This window comes from Mauremys reevesii, linkage group 1 (assembly GCF_016161935.1).
Source record: "Mauremys reevesii isolate NIE-2019 linkage group 1, ASM1616193v1, whole genome shotgun sequence".
NCBI lineage: Eukaryota > Metazoa > Chordata > Testudines > Geoemydidae > Mauremys > Mauremys reevesii.
In genome coordinates this window covers 402,882-426,274 of record NC_052623.1, presented here as the reverse complement: position 1 = coordinate 426,274, position 23,393 = coordinate 402,882, and the positions used below count along the sequence as shown (strand labels likewise).

The window sequence follows — 23,393 nt, the reverse complement described above, 5'->3', positions numbered from 1 at the left end:
TTAGTATAGTTAGATTTAGTTAATAGTTTAGTTGTAGTTAGTATATAGTTACTCGGGGAAATTGGGGGGCTAGCCCCTTCTTTTTCCCCCAAGCCGGTGCGGGCCCATGCCCAAGGCACCGGGATTTAAGCCGTGCTCGGCCTGCCAGAAGCCGATGCCGGTTGGAGACCCTCACGATTCTTGCCTGCGGTGCTTAGGAGAGTCTCACCTTCCAGATAAGTGCCGCATTTGCAAGTCTTTCAAGCCAGGACAAAAAAGGAGCGGGACTTTCGCTTGAAGCAGCTCCTAATGGAGTCAGCACTTAGCCCTGCAGCACCGGCACCATCCGCCCCACAGTCAGCTTTGGTGCGGAGTGCGCCTACGGTTCCAGTTCGTTCCGGTACCGAGGTCCAGCGGAAACAACAGCCGGCACCGGCTCCCCGGCACCGTTCCCTTTCTCCGTCGGGAAAACGCAAGGCGGCACCGACCTCGACCAAGAAGGTCTCTGCACCTGGGCCTGTCACCCGACCTCCGGCACTGGCACCTACGACTCCGGCACTGACAGTGCAACTTCCTAGAGCTGTACCGTTGACTCCGGCACCGCAAGGGCCGTCGAGTCCGGTACCACTTTGCTCCCCGGTGCACACCGCGGTTGAGCTCGCTCTCCCGTCGACGCCTGAGACTTTTTCGACAGCAAGAGAGCTTATAGCGTTGACGGATCCAACGCAACCTCAACCCACAGCGCTGCCGGTGCGGGTTATTAAATCAGCAGGCAAGCCGGCCATAATGAGGCCTCCTTCCCCTGGCCGGCAGGACAGACGTTACTCCAGGTCTCGGTCCCTGAGACGTTCCCGTTCACACCGCTCCCGATCTCGACACCGCTCGCAGTCCCGGTACCGCTCTCCTTCTTCTTCGAGTGATTGCTCCTATGCATTCCAGTTAGGTGTGTGCGCCGCGCGTGCACGGCTCTTCGGAAGATTTTTACCCTAGCAACTCCGGCGGGCCGGCTGGGCGCCCCCTGGAGTGGCGCCGCTATAGCGCAGGATATATACCCCAGCCGGCCCGTCCGCTCCTCAGTTCCTTCTTCCCGCCCGTGACGGCCGTTGGAACAGTGGAGCACAGCTTAGCTGACCTCCACTTCCCTAGCTACTCGTAGTTTTCTCTCGTTCTGTTTATAGTTGTAGTTAACTCTGTTTGTTTGTAGAATAGTATAGTGTATTTATTTTGCAGGGGTCGGGGTTTATCCCCTTCCCCTCACCCGGTGCCGGGTCCGATGCCCGGTCCACAGCGTTTTCTCCGCTGCCGACAAGGGATCTTCTCCTAAGTGCCTCGAGGGATCTTACCTCACAGATAAGTGCCGCATTTGTGAGGCCCTTAATCCGTGAACAAAGGGGAGCGGGGCTTTCGTTTTGAACAGCTCCTGAGAGAGGCAGCTCTTGCTCCTCCGCTCTCGGCGCCGAGCGCTAGTTAGTTTTCATGGCGCGCTCCCTCGGCACCGGATCGCCGGTACCGCCAAGGCCTCCTGGCACTACCGTCGCTACCCCTCTCCTAGAGGATGAAGAGTTACTCCGGCCAGGCAAGAGCCGTCGAGTCCGGTGCTGGAAAGCTCCCCGGTTCGCACCGTGGTTGAGCTCGCCCAGAAGCTGCGTCCGAGCCGCCTGCTCCGCAGCCGAGCGCTATGCTCCGTCGGATCGCCCGGCACCGATGTCTGCCGCGGCACCGACACTATCCGCACCTTTCACTCCGGCCAGGCAAGAGCCGTCGAGTCCGGTGCTGGAAAGCTCCCCGATACGGACAGTGGTTGAGCTCGCTCTGAAGCTGCGTCCGAGCCGCCTGCTCCGCAGCCGAGAGCTATGCTCCGTCGGATCGCCCGGCACCGATGTCGGCCGCGGCACCGACAATATCCGCACCGTTAACTCCGGCCAGGCAAGAGCCATCGAGTCAGGTGCTAGAAAGCTCCCCGGTACGCACCATGGTCGAGCTCGCCCGGAAGCTGCGTCCGAGCCGCCTGCTCCGCAGCCGAGCGCGATGCTCAGTCGGATCGCCCGGCACCGATGTCTGCCGTGGCACCGACAGTATCCACACCGTTAGGTCCGGCCAGGCAAGAGCCGTCGAGTCCGGTGCTGGTAAGCTCCCCGGTACGGACTGTGGTCGAGCTCGCTAGCATGCTGCGTTCGGGCCGCCTGCTCCGCAGCCGAGCGCTATGTTCAGTGGGACCGCCCGGCACCGATGTCTGCCACGGCACCGTCAATGTCCGCACCGTTAACTCCGGCCAGGCAAGAGCCGCCGAGTCCGGTGCCGGAAAGCTCCCCGGTACGGACCGTGGTCGAGCTTGCCCTAAAGCTGCGTCCGAGCCGCCTGCTCCGCAGCCGAGCGCTCTGCTCCGTCGGATCGCCCAGCACCGATGTCTACCGCGGCACTGACAATGCCTGCACCATTAACTCTGGCCAGGCAAAAGCCGTCGAGTCCGGTGCTGGAACGCTCCCCGGTACGGGCCGTGGTTGAGCTCGCTATGAAGCTGCATCCGTGGTGCCAGTTAGGGTCGAGCTCACTATTCCCTCCACACCGGAGACAGTGTCCACGGCGAGGGAGCTGATTGCAACAACAGCATCTACGCTGCCTCAACCCCCGGCACCGCCGGTGGGGGTTACATAGTCGATGGGCAAGCCTGCCTTGATCAAACCACCCTACCTCGGCACCGCAGAGCGGCACCGTTCAGGGTCGCGGTCCCGCAGATGTTCTCGGTCCTGTCACCGATCTAGGTCTCGGCACCGTTCTCCATGTTGGTACCAGTAGTGCTCGCGGCACCGGTCAGCATTCTGATCCCCGGTCCAGGACACTCAGTACCGATCAAGCCCCAGGCACCGGGACGCTCGTAGCCACTCCTGATCATCGAGCCTCGCACCCTCGGTCGACCGCCCAGCACAGCTTCGGTGGCAGGTCCCGTTCTCGGTACCGGTCTGTCTACCGGTACCGATCCCCGGTGCCGCATCGAGCGACGTCAGTTACAGACGGAGACTCTACCAAGAGCTTTTCTGCTCCCCCAGGGCCATCCAGCCACGCATCAGTGTCGTCCCGTGCGGACACTTCATATGCGTAGCACTCTGTTTTCCGATGTACCCTCCAGAGTCTTCCAGGAGACCTATCAGTGGTCATTCTGGACGCCTTGAGTGTACTCCCACGCCAGAGGCGTACCGGGGACCCCATCTCGCTCCGTTCCCTCGGAGCTCCGGGTGCCAGAGGTGACAATTAGTCATCCCCGTCCGACCGGTACAGAGCAACCCCCGGTTCGGCACCGGGCTCCCAGATCCCACCGGATCAGCGTTCGTCCAGGAGCTCGAGCCCACACAGGACCCGCTTGTCCCTGGCCTTTCTTCTTCCTCCTCCCCAGATGAGGCGGGGGCAGGAACATACCCCTCCGGCCCTCCTCTAATCGAAATGCGACCAGCCCCTAAATCCAAAGAGGCTGGGCGTGTGGTCTTACTGGGCCGTAAGATGTACCCGGAGGGGGCCCTGCAACTTCGTGTAGCGAACCAGCAAGCCCTGCTTATCTGCTACTGTGGGTGGCAGTGGGCAAATTTACAGAGTCGGTTCTTCGGAACTCCCGTCAAGAGTTCGATGCCCTCCTGCAGCAAAGGACGGAGCTGGAGAGAGCTTCCCTCCAGGCCTCGTTGGACGCAGCTGACTCCGCTGCCATGACTCTGGCCTCGGGTGTTGCCACGCGGCGCGTTTCATGGCTCCAGTTGTCGAGCCTTCCCTCACAGCTGCGGCACGCTATACAGGTCTTGCCCTTCAATGGCACAGGCCTGTTCTCTGAAAACACTGGCCCTAGGCTGCAGAACCTAAAGGGCAGCAGGGTCACTTTGCTCTCTCTCTCTCGGCGTGCACACGCCGGTGATTCAGCGCCGACGTTTCCGTCCCCAACCTCCGCTCTTTCCCTGCGCCTTGACAAAGTCAGGACTTGGCCAGCGGGCGTGGTTTACACGGTCGTGGCCATCAATCCGCACCCCAAAGGAGCCGGAATTAGGATCCTTCTAACCACCAATGGGGCAAAAGCCTACCCATCCTCGCCCCTCCTGGGGACCCCTCTCACGAGCGATTCCTCTGGCAAGAGGCGCGGACGCTCCTCTTCATCGGAGCTATACAGGAGGTACCTAAGGGCGAAACCTAATCCCCTAGGCGAAGGGAGGTCTCAGACCTACCCTAGACCTGCGGGAACTCAACAAGTCACGATGCAGAGTTCCGCATGGTACCCAGGGCGACCGTCATCCCATCCTGGGATCCCGGAGACTGGTCCGCCGCCCTCGATATGAAGGGCGCGTGTTTTCACGTCGCCATTTCTCTTCCACACAGAAGGTACCCTCGGTTTGGGGCCTACCATCGTTGTTCCCAGTATACGGCCCTCCCGGTTGGCCTCTATACAGCCCAGGGGTGTTGAAAGTGCATGGCTGTAGTCGCCGCCTTTCTTCGCCACCGTCGCATACACATTCTCTGTATCTAGACGAGTGGCTCATTCGAAGAACCACCGGGCCCAAAGTACCAGTCATGTGGGCATCGACACGAACCTATTCCTGTGTCTAGGCCTGATGATCAATAGTAAAATCCACTCTGATTCCCATTCAGGGAAGGGAATTCATTGGGGCCGTCCTGGACTCCAGACTCGCCAGAGCCTGCTTACCTCAGCCTTGGTTTCAGGCGAGGGTAACAGTTGTATAAGGTCTATGGACCTTCCCGCCAACTTGGACTCGCACTTGCCTACGTTTCCTGAGTCACGTGGCTGTCTACACGTTTGCAACCAAACATGCCAGGATTCGTCTCTGTTCACTTCAATCGTGGCTCACCTGGGTGTGCCACCCGGGCAGAGATGCCATACTCGTGGTCGGCTCGTTCCCCCCGAGCAGCCTAGGCTCCCTCCACCGGGAGTCGGCGTCCTCCCCGGTGTATCCGGGGATGCTGTTTCATTCACCCCTCGGGGTCCCTCATGATAGACAGCCCATCTCTCGGCTGGGTGCGCACCTGGCGTAGTTTCGTACTCACGGCCTTCGGTCAGCGCAACAGCTGGCCTTACACATTAATATCCGAGAGCTGAGAGCAGTCTGCCTTGTGTACCAGGCGATTCAGCGGGCGGATCGCTTCAGCAGATCCTTCCTGTCTCACAAGTTGTGGTTTTCCAGAAGTGGGTCTTTCCCCGCACAGCCCTCCTCGCTCTCGCGAGAGCGGAAAAAGAGAGAGAAATTCTCCTCGTTCCAAGGCCTCTCCCCAGGCTCGGTCTTGGAGGATTTTCCTGAGGCCGTGGATCAGCCATCTACCGTACACTTTCCACTGTCCCCGCTGGTTCACAAGGTCCTGCTCAAACTCCGCAGGGACAGAGCGCCCCTGATCGGGATCGCTCCAGTGTAACCTGGGCAGCACTGGCACACCATGTTGCTACACCTATCGGTAGCAACCCTCTTGGCACAGACCCCATGACATGGAATCACGGCAACCTTCACCACCTGCTCTTGTAATCCCTGCACCTCACAGCAGGACTCCTGCGTGGCTAAACCGATCCGAGCTACGTTGTTCGACCTCGGTTCTACGGGATTCTCCGGGGTGGTATAAAATCATCCATTCGGTTGAAGTATCTGGCCGAGTGGAAGCGTTTCTCATGCTGCTCCGAAACGCGCAAGGTTTCTCCCGCCGAGATCCCGCTCCATTCCATCTGGTTCCTCAGGGCTTGGAGCATTTATGCACCCCCCCCCCCCAGTGGGGCCCCGCCATAAACCTGGCTCTTCAATCTGGTTCTAACCAGTTTTATGACTGCCCTATTCGAGCCAATGTCTACATGCTCGTTGACATAACTGTCCTGCAAGACAGTTTCCTGTAGCCTTTCCTGCGGCCACACGAGTCTCCGAGCTTCAGACTCTCACAATAGGCCCAAGGTATACTGTGTTCCTCAAGGACAAGGGCAGTTATTACCACATCCGACCTGCCTCCCTAAGGAGGTGTCGGCCTTTTATATCTACCAGGATATCTTCCTTCCGATCTTCTTTCCGAAGCCACTCTCTTTGCAAGGAGAGCAACGGTTGCCCTCCTTCGACATCTGTAGGGCGTCCGCAATCTATATCTAGCGGACAGAGCCCTCTCGTAACGCCTCCAAAACCTTCATCGTACCGGCATACCGGACGAAGGGCATACCTGTCTCCTCCTAGAGGATTTCATCTTCAATGACGTTGTGCATCTGCACCTCTTCTGTTTTGGCCCATGTTCCATAGAGCCACATTGCTGCACATTCCGCCAGGGCTCACGCTTCTCAGCTGCCTTCCTGGCTCGCATTCCCTTTCGGGGGATGTGTTGTACACCTATCTGGTCCTCGGTCCACACCTTTGCCTCATTGGTCCCGGAGTCCAGAGCTGTTGCAGCCTCTGGCTTAGTGGTTGCGTTCTGCAACATCTAACTCCGACCCCACCGCCTATGTAAGGCTTGGGACTCACCTAACTGGAATGCATAGGAGCAATCACTCGAAGAAGAAAAGACGGTTACTCACCGTAGTAACTGTTGTTCTTCGAGATGTGTTGCTCCTATCCATTCCAGACCCGCCCTCCTTCCCCACTGTCGGAGTAGCCGGCAAGAAGGAACTGAGGAGCGGACGGGCGGGCTGGGGTATATATCCTGCGCTATAGCGGCGCCACTCCAGAGGGCGCCCATCCGGCCCGCCGGAGTTGCTAGGGTAAAAATCTTCCGAAGAGCCGTGCACGCGCGGCGCGCACACCTAACTGGAATGGATAGGAGCAACACATCTCGAAGAACAACAGTTACTACGGTGAGTAACCGCCTTTTCGCGGTACCGGTCGTACTCGCGGAGACAATCCCAGTCCCGGTCTCCGGACAGGCGATATCGGCACCGATCCGGTTCTCGGTACCGCTCTCGGTACCGCTCGTCCCGCAGCCGCTCTCACCGTCGGGACTCGAGATCCCGGTCGACCTCCCGGCACCGTAGATGGTCCCGGTCTCACTCCCTGCACCGTGAAGAGCGGCACCGCTCCCCGGCACCGTCCAGGGACAGAACGGCAGCGTCGGCGGCTCAGTCGCACAGTCTCTCGGCACCGCCTTGGCCTTCGAGACAGCCATCCGTCTCCTCCCAGGCCGACAGTGCAGCTGACCAGCGCACCAAGCCTCAAGGTCAGGACCAAGGTCCTCCTCAATGGGCCTTCTGGACTCCGTGGGCATACCACGAGGCACAAGGAGCCCCCTTTGCCACTCAGTGCTCCAGGCCCTCCGACCACCGAGCGCCTGAGGCCACGGTCAGCAGGCCTCCTCCCACTGCGGAGGAAGAGGTGCTACTGATGTCCGCGGATGCTGAGCCTCCTCCTGTTGATGAAGCTCCACAGCAGCTCTCTGAGCCTCTGCAGGACACTTTGGTCCCCGGCCTGTCATCCTCTTCCTCCCCGGATGAAGCGGTGGCAGGGACATCCGCCTCGGGCCCTCCTCCTATTGACCTTCGGGCCCATCAGGACTTGTTGCGGCGGGTGGCCCAGAACATAAACCTGCCGATTGAGGAGGTGGCGGAAGACGACGACCCAGTCGTGAATATAATATCGGCGGATGCGCCTCTTCAGGTAGCCCTGCCGTTTATCCGCACTATTCAGCGGACTGCGGATACCATATGGCAGTCACCGGCTTCCATCCCTCCGACCGCCCGGGGAGTGGAAAGGAAGTACATGGTTCCGTCCAAGGGCTATGAGTACCTCTACACTCACCCTGCTCCATGCTCGTTGGTGGTCCAATCGGTCAACGACCGTGAACGCCATGGCCAACAAGCGCCGGCGCCTAAGTCCAAAGAGGCGCGCGGCGCATGGACCTTTTAGGCCGCAAGGTCTACTCAGCTGGTGGCCTTCAGTTACGGGTTGCCAATCAACTGGCTCTCCTGAGCAGATACACCTTTAACACCTTGGTGTCTCTGTCTAAATTCACCGAGCTTGTGCCACAGGAATCCCGTCCTGAGTTCACGGCCCTTTTGGAGGAGGGTAAGAAAGCGTCCCGGTCGGCCCTCCAAGCCTCTCTGGTCTCGGCAGATTCGGGAGCCAGGACCTTGGCCTCTGGGGTAACCATGAGGCGCATTTCGTGGCTTCAGGCCTCGATGCTCCCGCCGGAAGTACAGCAGACAATTCAGGACTTGCCTTTTGACGGCCAAGGTCTCTTCTCAGAGAAGACTGACCCAAGGCTGCAAACCCTTAAGGATGGTCGCGTCACAATCCGTTGGGTTTGCACACCCCGGTGACCCAGAGGAGGTCCTTCCGGCCCCAACCATACCGCCCTTACAACCAGCCCAGGCTGCGACCAGACAATAGGCACAGGGGCAGAGTGAACCGGCGCAGACAGTCAGGCAATCAGGGAAACCAGTCCCAACCGCCCTCGAAACCTGCTTCAGGGCCTAAGCAGAACATTTGATGGGATGCCCGAGGATGGCCCACCAGTTTCGTTACCGGATCCTTCCCCGTTATTTTACAACTGTCTCTCCCAATTCCTACCGGCTTGGTCCCAGATAACATCAGACAGCTGGGTACTTCGCACGGTGCAATCTGGTTACTGCCTCCAGTTTGTTTCGCCCCCTCCCTCCCACCCACCCTACCCGTCCCTCTTCAGAGACCCCTCTCACGAGCAAGTCCTCTTGCAAGAGGTCGAGACTCTGTTGAGTTTGGGTGCCATAGAGGAAGTGCCAGAAGGCATGAGGAGCAGGGGTTTTTACTCCCGCTACTTCCTGATCCCCAAGGCGAAGGGAGGTCTGCGTCCAATCCTAGACCTCCGAGAGCTCAACAGATTTCTGGTGAAGCTCAAGTTCCGCATGGTGACCCTGGGGACCATTATCCCCTCCCTGGATCCGGGAGACTGGTTTGCCACCCTCGATATGAAGGACGCGTACTTCCATATCGCCATTTACCCTCCTCATCGACGCTACCTTCGCTTTGTCATCAACCACCAGCACTACCAGTTCACGGTGCTCCCCTTCGGCCTCTCCACGGCACGGAGGGTCTTCACCAAGTGCATGGTGGTGGTCGCCGCGGCCCTCCGCCGTCGTCGGATACATGTCTACCCGTATCTCGACGACTGGCTGGTCCGTGGAATGTCCCAGCAGATCATAACGCAGCAAATGTCCATGGTCATAGGTCTTTTTCACAAGCTAGGCCTTATGATCAACTCTGAGAAGTCTATCTTGACTCCAATGCAGAGGATAGAGTTCATCGGCGCGGTCCTGGACTCCAATCTGGCCAGAGCCTGCCTCCCTCTGCCTCGGTACCAGTCCATGGCTTCCATCATCCGAAGCCTTCAGTCCTTCCCGACAACCACGGTGCGCACGTGCCTCAGCCTCCTAGGCCACATGGCAGCGTGCACTTTCGTGACCCTATATGCGAAGCTCCGCTTTCGCACCTTTCAAACTTGGCTAGCGTCGGTTTACCGCCCGCACAGGGACTCTATAGACACGGTGGTCACGGTCCCGAGGTCGGCCCTCGACTCCCTCAACTGGTGGTTGGACCCAGAGGTGGTGTGTGCCGGAGTCCCATTCCGCCCTCCCCACCCCTCCATCACTCTGACCACAGACGCCTCGGCCATGGGGTGGGGTGCGCACCTCGGCAGCCTACACACCCAGGGCCACTGGTCACCCCACGAGCTGACCCTGCATATCAACATCAGGGAATTGAGAGCGGTTTGCTTGGCGTGCCAAACTTTTCGCTCCCACCTCCAAGGTCGCTGCGTGTCCGTCTTCACAGACAACATGACAGCGATGTTCTACATAAACAAGCAGGGCGGGGCACGTTCCTCCCTGCTTTGCACGGAAGCGATGCAACTGTGGGACTTCTGCATAGCCCACTCCATACATTTAGTAGCATCGTTTCTCCCGGGAGTACAGAACACGCTGGCAGACCATCTCAGCAGGTCATTCCTCTCCCACGAGTGGTCGATTCGTCCCGATGTTATCCTCACAGTTTTCCAGAGGTGGGGCTTTCCCCAAATAGACCTCTTTGCCTCCAGAGAGAACAGGAAATGCCACCGGTTCTGCTCTTACCAGGGACGCTCCCAGGGCTCCCTATCGGACGCTTTTCTCCTCCTGTGGACGGATCACCTGCTGTACGCCTTCCCTCTGTTCCCCCTCATACACCGAGTGCTGCTGAAGCTCCGGAGGGACAGGGCCCGCCTCATTCTCACTGCTCCGGCATGGCCGAGACAGCACTGGTACACCCTGCTGTTCGACCTCTCAAAAGTGGCGGATCCCATTCCCCTCCCGTTATGGCCGGACCTCATAACACAGGACTTCGGCAGGCTTCGCCACCCGGACCTACGGTCCCTCCACCTTACAGCTTGGCTCCTGCATGGCTGACCCGAGCGGAGCGCACCTGTTCTGCTGCAGTGCAGCAGGTGCTGCTGGAAAGCAGGAAACCTTCCACTCGGTCGACTTACCTCGCCAAGTGGAAGCGTTTCGCACACTGGTGCGATCAGAAAGATCTCAACCCTCTCCTGGTGCCTATTCCCAAGATCTTGGACTATCTCTGGTCCCTCAAGGAGCAAGGCCTCGCGGTCTCCTCCTTGAAGGTGCACCTGGCGGCCATTTCCGCCTTTAGGCCCAGCATAGGGGAACGGTCCATCTTCTCTAATCAGATGGTTTCCCACTTCCTTAAGGGGCTAGAACGATTGTACCCACAGGTACGGCGCCCAACGCCTACCTGGGATTTGAACCTGGTCTTAGCCAAGCTTATGGGAGCCCCCTTTGAGCCCTTGGCCACGTGTTCCCTTCTCTATTTGTCCTGGAAAACGGCCTTCCTCGTCGCTATTACTTCAGCGAGACGAGTCTCTGAGCTTCGTGTCCTAACGGCTGACCCGCCGTATACCATCTTCCATAAGGACAAAGTACAGCTTCGGCCACACCCCGCCTTCCTTCCTAAGGTGGTGTCGGCCTTTCATGTAAACCAGGACATCTTCCTCCCGGTTTTCTTCCCGAAGCCGCACGCATCACGTCGGGAACAACAGCTTCATAGCCTCGACGTACGTAGGGCCCTCGCTTTCTATATAGAGCGAACGAAACCCTTCCGGCGTTCGCCCCAGCTCTTTGTAGTGGTAGCGGATCGCATGAAGGGCACGCCAGTCTATTCTCAGCGAATCTCGTCCTGGGTAACGTCATGTATCAGGACATGCTACGAGCTTGCTCAGGTTCCGGCTAGCCATCTCACCGCTCGCTCTACAAGAGCACAAGCCTCTTCTGCCGCCTTCCTGGCCCATGTCCTCATCCAGGAAATCTGTTGGGCGGCTACCTGGTCTTCCGTTCACACTTTTGCTTCCCACTACGCATTGGTGCAACAATCCAGAGACGATGCAGCCTTTGGCTCAGCAGTCTTGCATTCTGCCACGTCTCACTCCTTCAAAATTTTTTCCAAGACTTTGCATACTACAGATGCATACTACAAACTGACATGCCTGTAGTTACCCACATCACCTTTTTTTCCTTTCTTAAAGATAGGAACTATGTCAGCAATTCTCCAGTCGTACGGTACAACCCCTGAGTTTACTGATTCATTAAAAATTCTTGCTAATGGGCTTGCAATTTCATGTGCCAGTTCCTTTAATATTCTTGGATGAAGATTATCCGGGCCCCCTGATTTCGTCCCATTAAGATGTTCGAGTTTGGCTTCTACCTCGGATGTGGTAATATCTACCTCCATATCCTCATTCCCATTTGTCATCCTGCCATTATCCCTAAGCTCCTCATTAGCCTCATTAAAGACTGAGGCAAAGTATTTGTTTAGATATTGGGCCATGCCACCCTCGAGGCCCCGTGCCACCCTCCCACGCACAGATCCCTGCTGCCCCCCACAGACCGACCCCATGCCCCCCCCACAGAGGGACCTCATGCCACCCTCCCACGCACAGACCCCGAACCACTGCCCCCCCGACTGACCCCGTGCCCCCCCGAGAGACCCCGTGCCATCCTCCACCCACAGACCCCATGCCACTGCCTCCCCCAGACCGACCCCGTGCCACCCCATAGAGAGACCCCGTGCCCCCCCCGACAGACTGACCCCGTACCACTCCCCGTACAGACTGACCGACCCTGTGCTGTCCCCAACAGACCCTGTACCACCCGACAGACAGACCCTCCCCATCAGATGCCCCATACCACCCCCATCCCTGACAGAGCCCGTACCACCCCCACCTCTTGACAGACCGACTGACCCCGTACCACCACCGCCCCGTGACAGACCAACCCCAAATCCCACCACCCCTCGACAGACAGAGCCAGTACCATCCCCATCCCCCGACAGACCAACCCCATATCCCACCACCCCTCGACAGAGCCAGTACCACCCCATCCCCCCAACAGACAGACCAACCCCATATCCCACCACCCCTCGACAGAGCCAATACCACTCCTATCCCCCCCCCGACAGACCAACCCCATATCCCACCACCCCTCGACAGACCCTGTACCACCCCCATCCCCGACAGACAGAGCCAGTACCACCCCCATCCCCCAACAGACCAACCCCATATCCCACCCCGTACCACCACCGCCCCGTAACAGACCAACCCCAAATCCCACCACCCCTCGACAGACAGAGCCAGTACCATCCCCAACCCCCGACAGACCAACCCCCGAACCCACCACCCCCATCCCCGACAGACAGAGCCAGTACCACCCCCATCCCTCTGACAGACAGACCAACCCCATACCCCCAAGCTAGAGCTGACCCTGCCCTGCAGGGCTCCTTGTTCCGCTCTCAGGCAGTGGGTGGGGAAATCCAGGTTCAATCTCTGCTCTATTCAGGTGCTGCCCACTTCTCCTCCAGCCACCTCCACCCCCCCCCCAATGTGGTACAGGGCTGCCCCTGGGCCCGGTTCCTTTGTTCCCGGGGGGAGCCATCAGCCGATGCCCCACAGCAGCCCCCAGGCCCATACGTGCTTGTCCCCGACAGGTTCGCAGCTGCCCTGCGCCCATTACCTTTGGCCGCACGTGTCGGATGAGACTGCCCTCCTCGGTCCTCTCCAGATAGTCAATCCAGCGCTCGCCAATGGTGTAATAGAAATAGACATCACTGCCGTCCTCCCCTTCATCACTGCAGCAGCTCCCCTCCTCCTCCTCCTCCTCCTGTGCCCCACAGACTCTGGAGCTGGCGGGCTCCAGCCGCCCAAGGCTGGCCGGCTCCTCGGGCTCCTGCCCCACCCGCACTCTGGAGCCATCGGACTCTGGACCAGAACCCCCTTCGACACCCGAGCAATCCGATTCCTCTGACTCCCAGGCAGCCTGGACACCGTTCTCCTCCTCAGCCAGCATCTGCAAGACACAGCGGTGTGGGGTCAGGGGTCTGCACACCCCCAGGCAGCTCACTGGTGGGGTCTTAGTGGGGAACAGCTTCTTCTGCCGACAGCCAGGCGCTGCATGGCAGAGTGCAGGGATGGTGGGGCACCACCCTGGTGCACAGAGCCCCGAACTGAGGATGTGAGGGCCAAGGGGTCCCTTCTCCCACAGCCAGAGAGAAGCTTCAGGAACAAGCAAGACCCAGGCTGGGGGAAGGGCCACAGGCAGCTGGCAGACGGTCGGGCAGGGTGGCATGCCAAGCCCAGCTAGCAACGCGGGCTGAGATGCAGGAAGGCTGCGGCAGAGCAAGCACTGAAGATGGGACTGGCATGGACTGGCATGGGAGATGAATGAGGCATTAGACTTCTCTCCTACCAGGCTCTCCCCTGCAGTGGCTCTGCAGCCATGGAGACAGGGCCACCAGGTCTCCCCACCAGGAGTCCTGGCTCAGAGAACCAGCCCCCACAGTGGGGTGGCAAGAAGGCAGGGCCTCCCGCTCCCTGGTGGAGGTGAGAGCAGAGATGCAGTGGGCCTGGGGCTCCCACAGAACCAAGTGTAGCTTCCAGCTGAGAAGGGGGAAGACTGGCAACCGACATGCCTGGGCATGGGTGTACAGCACCAGTACCCCATTCCCAAAGGCTGCCAGGGCCTGTAGCCACCTAGCAGGGCCCCAGAGCCCCCAGCACACAGGACTGGAAGTCATGCGCACTCTGCTAGTGCAGTAACCCCAGTGCTCCCAACTCAGCAGCACTTAGCTGCCTTAACAGCTCTCCGCAGCACTAACAGCGGAGCCGGGACCTGTCCAAGATTGGAGCAGACCCCAACAGAGTTCTGCAGGTCCAGCTCCACTTGCCTGGCTCCTGGCAGCAAACTGGACCTTGCACCAGGTGGTTGCCAAAGGGTGGATGCCGGGGGGACAGAGTGACTCCCCTTCAGACCAGACAGCCCAGGGCAGGGCACAGACTTTGCTCTGGATTCTTCTCAGATCTTGAGAAACTGGAGCTTCCAAAAACGATAGATAATTTTCGAACACCCAACACCAGAATCTCTATCCTGGACCGCAAACAGCCACAGCCAAACCACCCCTAGCCTGGAAGCAGGCAGCTGCCTAGGGACCAGGGTCAGCAGCCAGTTACATTCGATGAGGGCAAAGAGAGACATGCCCCAACCAGTAACAAACACGTGGCTCCTCAGAAGGGCTAGTTCCCAAAGCCTAGGGGAAACGTGGACAGAAACGCAGAGCTCGCCAAGAGGCTGTTCGATGGCCAAAAAGCCAACATGCCCCCAAGGAAGAGTTCACTTGGCTGGCAGCCCACCCTGTTCAGTGGGGAGGTGAAGGCAGCAATTAGACATCAAAAAGCAGCATAGAACGAATCATGTCCCAGGAGGCAACCGAGGCACCCAGCCCTTTGCCCATCATCCCGACACTGCCAGGTCTGAGCGGGAGCAGATCAGCAGTGAGGATGGGACTCTGGGAGCAAGGGGGAACATGCTGTGTTCTTGTCCACCCTCCCAGTGGCGAATCTGGCATTATGGTGGAACACAAATTGAATATGAGTCACCAAAGTGACGCAGTTATGAAAAAGGCGAAAGTTCCGGGGTGTATAATAGAAGTGTTGTACATAAGACATGAAAGGTAAATGTCCCACTCTACTCAGCACTGCTGAGGCCTTGGCTGGATTAGTGTGTCCAGTTCTGGGTGCCACACTTTTGAGGGGGAGGGATAGCTCAGTGGTTTGAGCATTGGCCTGCTAAACCCAGGGTTGTGAGTTCAATCCTTGAGGAGGCCACTTTGGGATCTGGGGCAAAAAACTGGTCCTGCTAGTGAAGGCAGGGGCTGGACTCAATGACCTTTCAAGGTCCCTTCCAGTTCTAGGAGATTGGTATATCTCCAGTTATTACCTAAAGATGTGACCAATTGGAGACAGTTGAGAAAAGAGCAACACAAGTGATAAAAGATTTAGAACATCTGACCTATGGTGAAAGGCTGAAAAATGGGGCATGAATAGTCTTGAGACTAAAAAAACCATGTGTGTGTGATATTATTGATTTGAACTGGGACCATATAGAAATGGTTACAACCAAAGTCCTTTAGTGGCACCAAATCTTGCATAAAGGGAGTCAAATGAGGTGTCTAAGACAAGGTTATGGGTTGCTGGTTATGATTATGCTGTCTGTATGTGTGTATCAATTTTGTAGTTGAAGTTATGAATATTGGCTCTAAACTGTCTGTATTTCAAACTTGTGCTGTGCCCAGACAAGTTGGTGTTAGCTCTGCCTTGCCTGCTTGATGGCCCATTAAGGACCATCAGCTACACAACTGACCCATGGAGAGAAGGCAGATACACCTTGTAACTCAGCAAAGTATGCAGGGACTTGCCCATGTGACTCCAGACTCCATTTTGCTGTAATTTTCCACAGTAAGAACAAAGAGATGTTCTTACACCTGGAAAAGCCTATAAAAGGCTGATGCCTCATCTCCATCTTGTCTTCAATCCTGCTTCTTACCTCTGGAGGGACTTTGCTACAAGGAAGCTCTACACAAAGGACTGAATAACCCATCCCAGTGGGGGATGTACCAGAGACTTGATTTGAACCTGCAGTTTATTCTATGACTGCTACAAGCCTGAAACAAGAACTTGGCCATTACTGTATGTAACTGATTCCATTTAACCAATTCTGGCTCTCATCTATATCTTTTTCCTTTTATGAATAAACCTTTATATTTTAGATTCTAAAGGATTGGCAACAGCGTGATTTATGGATAAGATCTGATTTGTATATTGACCTGGGTCTGGGGCTTGGTCCTTTGGGATCAAGAGAACCTTTTTTCTTTTACTGGGGGGTATTGGTTTTCATAACCATTTGTCCCCATAACGAGTTGCACTGGTGGTGATACTGGGAGACTGGAGTGTCTAAGGAAATTGCTTGTGTGACTTCTGGTTAGCCAGTGGGGTGAGACCAAAGTCCTCTTTGTCTGGCTGGTTTGGTTTGCCTTAGAGGTGGAAAAACCCCAGCCTTGGGCTGTAACTGCCCTGTTTTAAGCAATTTGTCCTGAATTGGCACTCTCAGTTGAGTCCCAACAGAACCAGCATCGTTACAGGGGGACATGATAACAGTCTTCATACACGTTAAGGGCTGTTACAGAGATGACAGTGATCAGTTTTTCTCCATGTTCACTGAAGGCAGGACATGAAGTAATGGGCTTAATCTGTAGCAAGAGAGATGTAGGTTAGATATTAGGAAAAACTTTGTAACTATAAGGATAGGATCTGGAATATAAGACTGGAATTAAGGCATACATTTTTAACAGTGAGGTAATTGGAACAATTTACCAAGGCTCATGGTGGATTCTCCCATCACTGACCCGTTTTAAACCAAGACAGGATGTTTTTCTAACCGATCTGCTGTAGGAATTATTTTGGGGAAGTTCTGTGGCCTGGGCTATACAGGAGGTCAGACTAGATCGCAATGGTCCCTTCTGGCTTTAGAGTCTGTGAATCACGAATAGGCTTCCAGGGGAAGATGTGGAATCAGACACCTGTCAAGGATGGTCAGATATACTTAGTCTTGTCAGCGGAGGGGTCTGGCCAAGACAACCTCTTGCGGTCCCTTCCAGATCTATATTTTTATGATTCTATAAATTAGATGTTACAAAGTGCAGAAAATTAATAAGGGAAGCTAAGGACATCAGGGAAAAATCCATGCCTGGGAGACTAAGGACAATAAGGAGTTTTTTAAGTATATCAGGGACAAAAGAAATCCTAGTATTGATGTAGGCCCATTACTAGATGAAGACAATAAAACAGTTAATAAGGATGCAGAAAAGGTAGAAGAGTTCAATAAATATTTCTCTTCTGTATCTAGAAAGAAGCAAGAAGTATTCGTAACACATGAGGATGCTGAAGTATTTTCCAGACCAGTAGTAACTTAGGAGGACGTTAGGCAACATCTACTAGGGAATACACATTTTTAAATCAGAAAGCCCTAATAAATTGCACCCAAGAGTCATAAAAGAGCTGCCCTGAGGAGATCTCTGGCCCAATGATGTTAATTTGTAATCAACTTTTGGATACTGGGGAAATTTCAGAAACCCAAAAGAGAGCTATCTCTGTGGCAATATTTTAAAAGGGCAAGTGTGATGACACAGGTACCTACAGGCCAGTTAGCCTGACATCAATCTCATGCAAATAATGGAAAAGCTGCTACAGGATTCAATCAAAAAAGAATTAAAAGCCGGGAAGATAAATTAATGCCAGTCAACATGGTTTTGTGGAAAACAGGTCGCCAAACTGATCTCATTTCATTCTTCGAGGTAACAAGTTTGGCTAACACACAAAATTATTCAAGGACTGGAGACCAACGGCGAGAGACCTAAAGAGCTCCAGGGGTCGGCAACCTGCGGCACGCGAGCCGATTTTGAGCGGCACACAGCTGCCTGCCGCGGTCCCGGCCCCCAGCCTAACTCAGCCCCCCCGCCCACTGCTCTCCTCTGTTGGGGCAGGAGGCAGCCAAGCTTCTCCCTCCCCCGCTTCTTCCCCCGGCGTGGTGCTTTCCTGCCTCGCCCCCTCTCCGTCCCTGCGCCAATCAGCTGATGGCCCTAGCGAGGGGGCGGGGGAACAGCGGCAGCGTGTGCACAGCTCCATAGAGGAGACAGAGAGAGGTAGGGACGGGGCCTTGGGGAAGGGGGTGGGACAGGGCATGTCACTTCCAGCCCCCTGCCCTGAGCCGCTCAGGGCAGGGGGCAGGGGGCTGGGAGCACCCCCACGAGCCGAGCACCCCACCCCTCTGCCCTGAACCCCCCACCCGAACACACACCCAGCCTTCTGCCCTGCATCCCCACAACCCCATCTCTCTGCCCTGACCCCCCCCACAGCACTATCCCTCTGCCCTGACCCCCCCCCACAGCCTTCTGCCCTGAACCCCACAGCCCCATCCCTCTGCCCTGACCCCCCCCACAGCACCATCCCTCTGCCCTGACCCACCCCACAGCCTTCTGCCCTGCACCCCCACACACCTCCAGCCCTCTGCCCTGACCAGCCCCCCCCAGCCTTCTGCCCCGCACCCCCCCACACCTCCAGCCTTCTGCCCTGACCCTTGAACGCCCCACAGCCTTCTGCCCTGCATCCCCACACCCCAGCCCTCTGCCCTGACCCCACAGCACCATCCTCTGCCCTGACCACCCCCACAGCCTTCTGCCCTGCACCCCACACACCCCCAGCCCTCTGCCCTGACCCTTGACCCCCACACCCAGCCTTCTGCCCTACCCCCACACCCCAGCCCCTGCCCTGATCCCTGAACCTCCCCAGCCCTTTGCCCTGAACCCCTCCCCAGCCCTCTGCCCTGACCCCTGAAACCCCGCCCCCCCCCCAGGTCTGGGGTCCCAGCCGCAGGCCCTGCTCAGCCCGCTGCCGGCCTAGGTGAACAGAACCCCAGGCTGGCAGCGAGCTGAGCAGGCTGGCGGCGTAAGATCAGCATTTTAATTTAATTTTAAATGACGCTTCTTAAACATTTTGAAAACCTTGTTTTCTTTACATACAATAGTTTAGTTATATAATATAGACTTATAGAAAGAGACCTTCTAAAAACATTAAAATGTATTACTGGCACGCAGAACCTTCAATTAGAGTGAATAAATTAAAACTCGGCACAGCACTTCTGAAAGGTTGCCGACCCCTGGTTTAGTTCATGAAAAAGAAAACTGTAACCAAGAGATCTCTTAGTGCCCACTAGCAGAGGGCATGGGGTTGTAGGGATCCCCTGGGTCTGGTCCTTATGTAACTGTTGTTGGCAGGTCTCTCTTGAAAGCCTGTATCACTGTGAGATGTGTGTACATAAAAATACATAAGGAGTTATGTATATATATATATTGAAAATCATGCAGTTAAGGTCTTTGAGTTGGGGCTGGTCAGAAGGTGATAAGTTTATTTCAAGCGGGAGACCCTTATCTACCTGTCTGACTATATGCAGATTGCCTGTCGAATGCTTCGCAATGAACACCTATTTACAGTTTGAGCAAAATGCTAATCAAGTGATTGTTTTTTCCTGTCTAGAATCTTCCCTGAAGACTTTGCAATCATTGTGGAGTGCCCTATTTACAAGTGAAGACAATGAATGGTTGGAACTATATCTGGGGGTGCAGAGCACACCCAGGTACCCTTCGCCTAGAGAACTAGCTGGCTTGTCTTATGAATGGAGATCACAGCTGGCCTACTGGTTTAACACTGGGAGAGAGCCGTTGGGTGAGCTAAGCTTTATGGGACACTCGAAGGCCTTGTTAGAGAAGTTGAGGCTCTAGAACGTATGTTACAATTGTACTTTCTGTGTAACCATTTGTTGCCATTAATTGGACTTGCTGCTTCTGGAACCTCACTCTTGGTGAAATCAGCGCTCGCTTGTTTCCACTATAAACAAGTCTAAGTGCTGTGAACCAAGTGGAGCGGTGACCCGGGGGTGTCCTGTTCCTTTGGGAGCAGTGGCTCTGTGAATGTTGTGAGTGCCCAGTCGAGAGGGGAGTACCTGTGATGCCTGTGGCTGGTGAGGTCAGGAAGCTGACCCCTGGCTGGTTTCCTCACGCTATGGGCTGATGGTAGTGACGTGACTCACCACCCTGGGTACCACATGAAGCATCAGAAAGATTGAAAGGTGGGATGAAGACAGAATTTTCTGTAATATTTTTATGAAGTCTGTGTGTGCCTCAGTTTCCCTCTTTCCTCTGCATTGCCAGCTGGCAGGGAAACAAGGCTAAGTCTGCTCTTAGGGGCAGCACAGGACATGACGTATGGGTGTCACCTCGCTGTCTGGGCTGCAATGGAAGAGTTAAGGAACAGGCTGGAACGGGCTGAAAGCAACTCAGATCAATACAGAATTTGATTGGGACAATGGGAAGCCCTGATGACCAGAACAGAGGACTGAGATGTGGCCTTCTGGAAGAAGTTGCCTGCTCTCCTCTGGGGCTGACAAAGAGGTCAGCGAGAGACAGAGCCTGAAATGGAATTGATCACAGCTTGGCTGCTGGATGGCTCTGGGTTGGCCAGACAGACTGTTCTTAACCTTCATTCCTTTGCGGTACCCTAAGGATGCCCTATGCTTGGTGCAGCTGCTCTGGTTTGAAAGGGCTGCCTGGGGTCACTGGAAGTACTTGCTGAGGCACACTAGTCCCTGAAGAGTGTAAAAGTCTCTGACCAAGAGTCTACTTCAGTTGGTCGCGCTGGACAGAGCTGACGGGATGAAACAGAGGCTCAGTGACGCCCTGTAGCCTGCCCTGACGGAAAAGTGAGATCCCCTAGGCTGGGTCTGGCACGTTGAAAGGTACCTCAAAAGGACTGTTTAAAAGCTGGGGTGTGGCCCTGATCCTGTGGATCCGTGACAAAAGTGACCTGACTACACTGTATAGTACCTTCTGGGAGAAGATACCAGGTACTAAAGGGCTCCTCAATCTAGCCATGAAAGGCAGGACAAGAACCAATAGCTGGAAGTTGAACCCAGAGAAATTCAAGTTAGAAGTAAGACACAGGTTTAACAGGGAGGGTGATTAACCACTGGAATAAACTCCCACGGGAAATGGCAGATTTTTCATCCAGACTGGATGCCTTTCTGAAAGATGATTTCGTCAAACTCAAGTTACTGGGCCCAGTATAGGGAAAACTGGCTGGAACATTAATGGCCTGTCCTATGTAGGAGGTAAAACCAGATTAACAGATTGTAAAGCCAGAAGGGACTGATGCGATCACAGATTCATAGACTCCAAGGCCAGAAGGGATCATTGTGATCTTCAATCTGACCTCCTGTGTCACACGGGCCATGGACCGTCCCCAAAATAAGCCCTTACTGAACTAAAGCAGGTCGCAGGGAAAATCATCCAATCATGATTTAATCTACCCCACAGGGAATGGAAGGAAGGAATGTCACCAAGGAACTGTACCTGGGAATAGCGCGCGTGTGTGGGGACAAAATCAGGACAGCCAAGACAAAGAATGAATCACAGCTGGCGAGGAACGTTAGAGACAACAGGAAGGGTTCTACAAACATGTCAGAAAAAGAGAAAGATTAAAGGCGGTGTGGGTCCGCTACTCACTGGAGAAGGTGAGCTGGTAACGGAAGAGGATAGGAAGGCAGAGCTACTCATTGCCGACGTTGCTTCTCACAAAAAATAACATGTGACCGGACGACTAGCGAAGTTACCACAGACAATAGAGGGGAAGGAATGCAGATCAGGATAAGGAAAGAACATGTTAGATCTTCTGACCAATTCGAACAAATTCAAGTCAGCAGGGCCTGATGCTGATGCTGAAAGAATTAGATGAAGAAATCTCAGAGTCTCTGGCAATAATATTTGCAAACTCATGAATAACAGGAGAGGTCCTGGAAGACTGGAAAAGGGTTAACATAGTGCCCGTCTTTAAAAAGGGGGGAAAGGAGGAGCCGGGGAACTATAGAGCAGTCAGCCTGACCTCCATACCTGGGAAGTTACTAGAGCAACGTATGAAACATTAAATTTTCGAATACCTGGAGGACGAAGAGGTAATCCCAGCATGGATTTACCAAGAACAAATTGTGCCAAACCAGCTTGATTTCCTTCTCTGACAAGGTGACTGGTTTGGTGGATGGGGGAATGCGGCGGACATAATATATCTGGACTTCAGCAAGGCTTCTGATACTGTCCCACATGAAATTCTGAAAAGAAGCTGGAGAAATGCAGGCTTGACAGAACTACCATTAAATGGATACAATATTGGTTAAACAAAGAGTAACTATGAATGGAATAAAGTCTGATTGGAGGGAGGTCTCGAGTGGGATTTCACAGGGATCTGTTCCGGGTCCGGTGTTATTTAACATCTGTATTAATGACCTGCCTGTAGGACTAGAGAGCATACTAATCAAATCTGCAGATGACACAAAGCTGGGGGGGTTGCCAACACTTTGTCAGATAGAGCTAAAACTCAAAGGAATCTTGATAAACCGGAGAACTGGGCAGTGACACTGGCAGACCAGCCAACCTGTGTCTGACCCATAACAATTTTACAAAAGGCATTACAATTGTATCAGGACAATTCATGTGTATGTACTATACCAGCAATCACCAACCCATACATTTGTAGTAACAGAAATCAAGGGTAGATGCTAAGTGTATTTGTCTGTGTTTACCTATATCCTGTTAGAAGTTTAACAATGTAACCAAATTAGCTTGTAGATACTAATTCCCTTTCATGTCTTAATTGCCTTACATTATGTGTTCAGTTAACCTCAAGAGAAAAGATGTAAGATATTGCAGGAAACTACTAGTATTATCAATACTGTCTTCAACCTATCTCTGTTATAATGGAGGACCGGTTAATTGCCTTATGTAAATGAGTATAACTAGTGTATCTGTAACAGAAAGTCCTGTGGCACCTTTAAGACTAACAGAAGTATTGGAGCATAAGCTTTCGTCAGATGCATGTGTATGCATAGGATACAGAAGATTAACTTCAAAGCAAAGGTCCACAAACTATCGCATGGCCTATTCTTCCTGGGAGGAACGCCCTGCTGTGACAGCTTCTGTGCGGAGGCTGGTCAGCTAGAGAAGCCTCAGACCTGATCCTGCATCTCTAGTCTGCTGAACTTTGAACAGGGGGAGGGGAAGCCGTAGGACTGAGATCTTTGGCATATGCTGGAAAATGCAAGGAAAGACTATCAGACTCAACATCTAAGCTGCATTTGGATTTGAACCTTTTGGGATGATTCCGGAGAGATTTTTACAAGCCAGCAGATAGAACATCACTGCTGGGAGCCTGCTCTATGAACACTGTTAGGTTTCAGAGTGGTAGCCGTGTTAGTCTATATCAGCAAAAACAATGAGGAGTCCTTGTGGCACCTTAGAGACTAACAAATTTATTTGTCACTCGTATGTATATGATTCCTCAACCATTAATAACGCCTCTTTTCTTTCATTAATACATTGTTAGTTTGTTTGTTCAGGACTGGCTAACAATGTGATATTTGGGTACGATCTGAGATTCATGCCGATGTGGGGTGCGTGTCCGATCCTTTGGGATTGGAAGAACATCAAGTCTGGTGAATTCGGTTTTCAGTAACCCCTCACTAG

At 54.6% G+C, this 23,393-nt stretch overlaps 1 protein-coding gene across 1 annotated transcript in view; it reads right to left on the bottom strand.

The window, feature by feature from the left end:
• Positions 1–23,393, bottom strand: part of LOC120370114 (F-box/WD repeat-containing protein 7-like) — a 56,823-nt gene that overhangs the window by 13,429 nt on the left and 20,001 nt on the right. Inside the window, exon 3 of the mRNA XM_039484296.1 lies at positions 12,950–13,282. Within this exon, the coding sequence (XP_039340230.1) occupies positions 12,950–13,282 (333 nt within the window). The remainder of the gene's footprint in view (positions 1–12,949; positions 13,283–23,393) is intronic.